The sequence below is a fragment of the Bombyx mandarina genome, chromosome 08 (genome assembly GCF_030267445.1).
Source record: "Bombyx mandarina strain Sakado chromosome 08, ASM3026744v2".
In the NCBI taxonomy this organism is placed as follows: domain Eukaryota; kingdom Metazoa; phylum Arthropoda; class Insecta; order Lepidoptera; family Bombycidae; genus Bombyx; species Bombyx mandarina.
Genome location: NC_143215.1, coordinates 8,071,058 through 8,077,448, shown reverse-complemented (window position 1 = coordinate 8,077,448; position 6,391 = coordinate 8,071,058). Strand labels below are relative to the sequence as shown.

Below are 6,391 nucleotides of genomic sequence, written 5' to 3'. Positions count from 1 at the left end.
ACAGGCTTTCTAATGAAACCCTGAACGGCTTGCTTCATAGAAAGTTCCCAACTTTGCCAGCAAACAATTGCTCAATTTTAGAACCGAACAGTGTTAGGTTGTGCAGCAAAAGAATATAAAAGCAATGCGTCGACTTCCTTGAAAATTCTAATCCTATAGATCTATGATCTTCTGGGGGCGTTTATATTATATATACCTACATTAAATAATATGCTGTGGTTTATTTTCTGTATTTTATTTACGCTTTCTATATGAGTCGTCTATTATCAAAGGTGGCAATCTGTGCATTTGGACAAAAAAATTTTATTGATATGTCAATACAGATTTATTTGAATATAATCGTCTCCTTCAAAGAATACGGTTCAAAACCTGCATTAAATAAAGGTTAATAGTTAACCTGTTATTTATCTAAGATGTCGTTCCGAAGAGTTTTGTGACTGCCAATGGAATATAAAGTCAATAATTCGTTTTTCTGATTTACCAATCATTTTCCAAAAGTCAGATTGCCGGCTTTGATAATAGTCGACTCATATAAAGGATTTATGAAAGTTGTCTAGGAAATTTTAGGGTAAATTCAAAAGAAACTAGGGTAAAATGTGTTAAAAAAAACGTAAGTGGAAACACTGCTTTGAAGTTTTCAAAATTCCAGGGCCGTAAAACAACCTCAAAAAAAAAAAAAAGTTTTCAAAATGTCGTAACGATTTAATTTTTAAATCGTTTTTTTTTGGTCTTGGTGTGAGTTATTTTACGTTGTAGTATTAATTTAGAGCAACTTTTAGCTTTATGAGAATATTAGACGATTAGACATTGAGAAACTCTGTTTTGAATTCTCTTTAGACATAACTTGGCTCCAATACTTTTTTCTTCGTTAGCGTTTCGTAAGCCTGTGTAACTATTTTCATTTCTTACAGAATGTTTATTATTAAAAATCAGCATGCCTCGAAGATCGAAAATGAAATGCTATTTCGGATGCCTTGATAACGGTGAGTTTACACTATTTTCCCGGTATATTATTTGCTAACGTAATTATTATTCATAATATAATTAAATGAATTAGCACCAACTAATGGTCCTTCCTATTTCTGCTGCCTAGCTATCATATATGTTAAGTTTTGATCAAAACAGTCGGTATTAAGTCTCGTACTATCACACACACACCTCAGATAATAAAATTGTCTCGAGTGGGTGGAAGTATTTATGTTTTGCAACTCAGCGTATTATATGCTTATTGTCAAGTGGGCCCGAACTAGTTTTTTGGAATGATCAATCAGTCATGCTTTCCTGTTTAAATAAAATACAGCACAATTGATCTCACATCCAAAGTTAGATGATGGCATTCACGTTTTGTTTCCTGGTGTTTGATAACTAAGTTACACCAAGTGGCCTGTGACCACGTTCATCCTTCTACCCAATATAAAATAATGTTTTTATTTTTGTAGACAAAGGTTTGATAATGACAAAATTTTATGGAAAAATTATAAGGAGCACTAAAATGTCTGAATCATGAAAATATTGATGCACTATATTTGAACCAGAACGTGTTATGTAATATATTAATTTGTAAGTAAGATTACATTAACACTAAATTTTTCATGGTCGTATTTTTTCAATATTTGTTACATACTTAAGATACTTTGTTTCTCCGTTTCAGAAGAGAAACTGATTCAGCAAGGAACGTGAACTCTCAAGGGATCTTAATTTTTTTTAAATATGTTTATAATTGATAAATTAATAATTGAAATAGTTCATAAGAACTAAATTGATGCCAATTTTGTTTTAAAATAGGTTGTTTAGTTCTTATAGTTATAGTATTACGTTTGAATAGTTGTAATTAGTAAGTTAGTAATATATGAAAATACTGATATAAATTTTTGTAAATAACCTTTTGTAAATTCTACGAGAAGATGATTTTAATTAATGATCAAAAGTCAACGGTCTTTAAAAGCATTATTTGCAATTATTTAGATTTACTGTGGAATATATTTGCTAAGTTGTGTTTTCTGTATGAGCAGATATAAATGAAAATGCCCAAACATGATTATGTTTCTTACATTTTCATTATGTGAAATCAATATGCTTGTGACTGAGTATATTAATATTTTTTTAAAACTTAAGTGATAGACAGCAACCCCTATGGCACTGCTGAAGTTTATAAGCACTGGTGACCACTTATCACGGGCCGGGTTGCGTGCTCGTCTGCTGTTGAGTGCAATAAAAATTTTCGAAACCCTTTCTATTATTTAGATGTAATATTAGTGTACATTTAATTTGGATTAAAAGATAAATTTACATTTTATGTTTGCATGTGTATTTATAATTCATTTGCATGTAACGAACACCAGTTTCTTTTGTAACAAAATGTAAACTAATGGTTTGTAATGAATGTAATTAACTTTAAGATGATTTTCTTTCAATCTGCTGTTTGTTTCATCTAGTATTACCAAAGCTAAAGCATCAGAAACGTCAGAATAGAAATAATTTAGATAGGGAATAAAAGTATAACTAATGTAATCATGTCTAAGATTACTATAAGCGTCATTAAGTACAAACTATCAATATTTAAGAGTTCTTTAAATCATCATTACATTTTTTAAACATTTTTTGTTTTTCAAATCATGTAATAAAACGTTTGTGCAGAACAAAATGTCACATGTTATGAACATGATTGTGGGTTAATCGTTTCTTAAATTTCTAAATGTTTATAAGAATGCTAAGAATAATTTAGTATTCACTTTAGTGTGTGTATTATCTCTACAATGCTAGTATAAATGACAATTATTGTATGACGAAGCATAGGTAGTGTTTATAGATGTAATATTTTCATACAAGGTCATGATCTGTCACGATCAACTTTAAGCAAGAACTGCTATAGTTAAGAAACAAATTTATTAAATTTAATTCAAATTGTCTACTATGTTTGTAATGGAAAGCTGACATGTTTATATTTCGCACAAATGACTTAAGTGACATTGAATGATTTGATTATCTAGACTTAATTAACTTTTAGATAACTTTCGATTTAATGTTATTAAGTACTCTAGTAGGATTAATCTAGAGGAGTTATTGTTATTCGAAATTTTATACAATTGTACGTTCATACTATCTTTTAACAGTAAATTGTTTGTAATATAGGGAAATTAAATAGCTTACAGAGAATTACAGCTTTTTATTTAAAAAAACTGTTTTCTCTCTGTATGAAAAGGTCTTATCGATTAGAATGCTGAACACAATCAAACGTTCTTTAATATTTCATAAGTACTACCGGGAATTTCAGCGATTCTAAACGATAAGATTTTTTCATAAAGAGAGTTAATTATAAAAAATATTAAAATTACTAAAAAAGCCACCTGGTGGGGGGTAGGGAGATTAATAATCGACAGCAGCGACGCCTGCTGTCCTGGGCTCTAACTAAAGCAAAAATAAAAATGAGAGTTGCGCATCTATCTCAAATATATTAAGTGTATAATCTATGCTTAATATACGTGTGAACTAAATAGAAGAGATGTGAGATACATATTACTTAGTGAAAAAAGATGACCTAAGTATTTGAAATAGGCACTAAAATTTATAAATAAACATTATAAATGAAAATACTTTTTACTTGCTTATTTCTTGTTATTTTTTCCAAATTTTTAGATAGCGCATTTTGATGTTTATATTAGCTACTTCAGAAATTGAATGTATTTGCTATGGAAGGTAACAAAATACAATTCTACTTTGAAGAAACAAGTTTAAACAGAATAAATCTTTTTAAAGAAGCTTTATCCAGTGCAGAAAACGGAAGAGTTCTTTATATTCTCCATGAAGAATTAAGTCAGCTACCCACATTATCACAAGATTTAAATTCAGTGAATAGACATTTCATGAAAATGATTAGTTTTCTTTATGTAGAAACTATTGAAGCACTTATAGACAGTGTTTCAACACTACCAGATTGGCAGAATGTGCCCTCAACAATTATTTTAGATGATTTAAGCAAGTTCTTCAGTAGAAACAACCAACAAAACATTTATGGGATTATTGCCCTGTTGATGGACAGTGTACGGATCTGTTCTGTTTCACTAGGAAAGCCATGTAATTTATTTGTTGCTGTAAGTAAAGAAGTTGTAGGCGATGATTTTTGTAAAATCTTAAAAGAATTATACTTTTGATTGAAGTTTAAAAACTAGTTAGCATAATTATTATAGGGAATACTTACTAATGATCACATATGAGCATCATTTTAAGTATTATACTTATTTGTTGCATAAGTAGGTGAGTGAGTTAAGTGGATACCTAAGCCTATAGGTAACAATCAAAACTTAAATACCACTGACTATCTTTAGAGCTAAGGTTAAAGTCTCAATTGTATTTTATTATGGCTGTCCTTCAAACAACATATGGTTACTTAGTGAAGGAAAAAATAAAATGTTGACACCTACCTGTGCAAGCTAGTACTTATCATTGAAACATATTGTAAAAGTTGTGGAATAAGTGAAATAAAATAAACATTTAATTTATACATATGTTTTATTTACATTTCAACATATACAAAATTTATTTCGAAACACATAATACACAGGAGTGACGGGTAATGAAAATCATCTAAATTTTAAAACAATATACAACAAAAAGAACACAAAAATGGAGAAGAGGAATAGATAGAAAATATAATAGTTGTGGTTCCCTTTGCCAAGCCTTAAAACTCTTCCCATGGTTTTTCCAAGGAAACCTGAACTTCTGTCAACATCATCATCTAATCCACGCAAAAGTTTTTCTTGGTCCCTTACTTCATTGCCTAACTCAATGGAAATGTATTTAAGTGAAGATATCTTGCCACTGAGTTCTTCAGCCATTCGTTCATTTTCATTTTCGATAGTATCTTCCGTGGCTACTCTGGGCACTGGCTGATAGTGGTAGCCTTCGCGGGCTCGTCTCATATTCGTTCGGCCCGCCGTTTTGATTAGCAGTAAGACACAAGAGTGATGATAATCAGGTCTTGGTTAATTACGTCCTTCGTTAGACGTTTATTTAATTTTGGATCTACTTGCCGCCTATTTACTATAAAATATTGTTTTTTTTGTCAATTTGTAATAGGATATGAAAAAAAACACTAATTTAATAATCTGGACACATTGAAAACATACACGGTTTACAGTAAGTATATAATTTGCTTTTATGTAGTTGTGTTAGACTGTTAGATGTGATAGTCTCCTACGTGTTTATCTGACTCAAATGTCAACTGTCAATAGTAGTAGTAGCTCCATTTATCCAACTGAAAAGACGAAGGTCTCATAATATTATGCATATTTCGTTTTATGACAAATTTAATGGAACGCATTGAAATAATGTTGATTAATTTGAAATTTTAATCATTTGAGATGAAATTAAATGAAACTTGATAATGCGGGTCTCAGTAAATGGTGTTTATTGACTTAAACTTTCTCAGTGAACGTTTTGAACGTTTTGAAAAAACTCGAGAAGCTACGTCCAGTGGCTTTGTTTTATTTTCCCACAATGTGCACTTACACAGATACTAAACAGTTAATAAAGCACCGCTATTACAAATTAACAAAATAGAACAATTCACACAACTTCGCTCCTCGCGTTCCCGTTAGAGTTCGACGTGCGAACTAGCTCATAGACACAACTCACTGGGTTTCTCACCGGGTCTTTTCAGTGGTTTACAATTCCGACCCGGTGGTAGATTCTGCGAAACACTGCTATTGCTAGGGACAGTGTTAGCAAACTCTCAGATTGAATGACCTCACCTACCAGTCGGCGATTAGCTGGAATAGCCCCTTAGGGCTACCAGCGATTAGGTAGAGAAAAACGATCATCTTTCAGTCTACCAGTCACATAGCAGAACTGATATCCTACGAGCTGATGAAACGAAATACTTAGGGTTATCCCGCCTATTGAGGCGAAACACAGAGAATTCTGTGTTACAGTACCGTGACACGTAACTAACGATGAGCACGACCACAAAATTAAGGAACAAGTAGAAGCATATATAAAAACAAAATATTGCAATGCCTAATACTCACGAGACAATCAGCTTCAGAACTAAAAAATAAATAAATAAACCTACTAATATTGATTTTTTTTATTGCTTAGATGGGTGGACGAGCTCTCAGCCCACCTGGTCTTGTAGTTACCGGAGCCCATAGACATCTACAACGTAAATGCACCATCCACCTTGGCTTTACTGCAAAAATAGGCAGGGAGGTGGTACCTACCCGTGCGGACTGGACACATACTGCCCAATTTCCCAAATTAATCGTGGGTTTTCACAATTACTATAGATAAATAAAAAAATATATATTTAGAAACTAGATTATGCAGATAAATATTTCTTGTTTACATCGCAACGTTGAGGCACTTTGATTTAAAAAATGTCGTGATTCGTACT

At 31.6% G+C, this 6,391-nt stretch overlaps 1 protein-coding gene and 1 long non-coding RNA gene across 2 annotated transcripts; one reads left to right on the top strand and one right to left on the bottom strand.

Moving 5' to 3' along the window:
- The first annotated feature begins 633 nt into the window (after nucleotides 1-633).
- LOC149502535 (uncharacterized) lies at nucleotides 634-3,156 on the top strand. Its single transcript, XR_016323419.1, has 4 exons — nucleotides 634-735; nucleotides 912-983; nucleotides 1,440-1,560; nucleotides 1,652-3,156. It is a non-coding gene; the product is annotated as an uncharacterized LOC149502535 (long non-coding RNA).
- Nucleotides 3,157-4,490: 1,334 nt separating this feature from the next.
- Nucleotides 4,491-5,050, bottom strand: Bet1 (blocked early in transport 1). Its single transcript, XM_028187173.2, has one exon. The coding sequence runs from the start codon at nucleotides 4,917-4,919 to the stop codon at nucleotides 4,581-4,583; it is 339 nt and encodes a 112-aa protein (XP_028042974.2). The 5' UTR covers nucleotides 4,920-5,050; the 3' UTR covers nucleotides 4,491-4,580.
- Nucleotides 5,051-6,391: the final 1,341 nt, after the last annotated feature.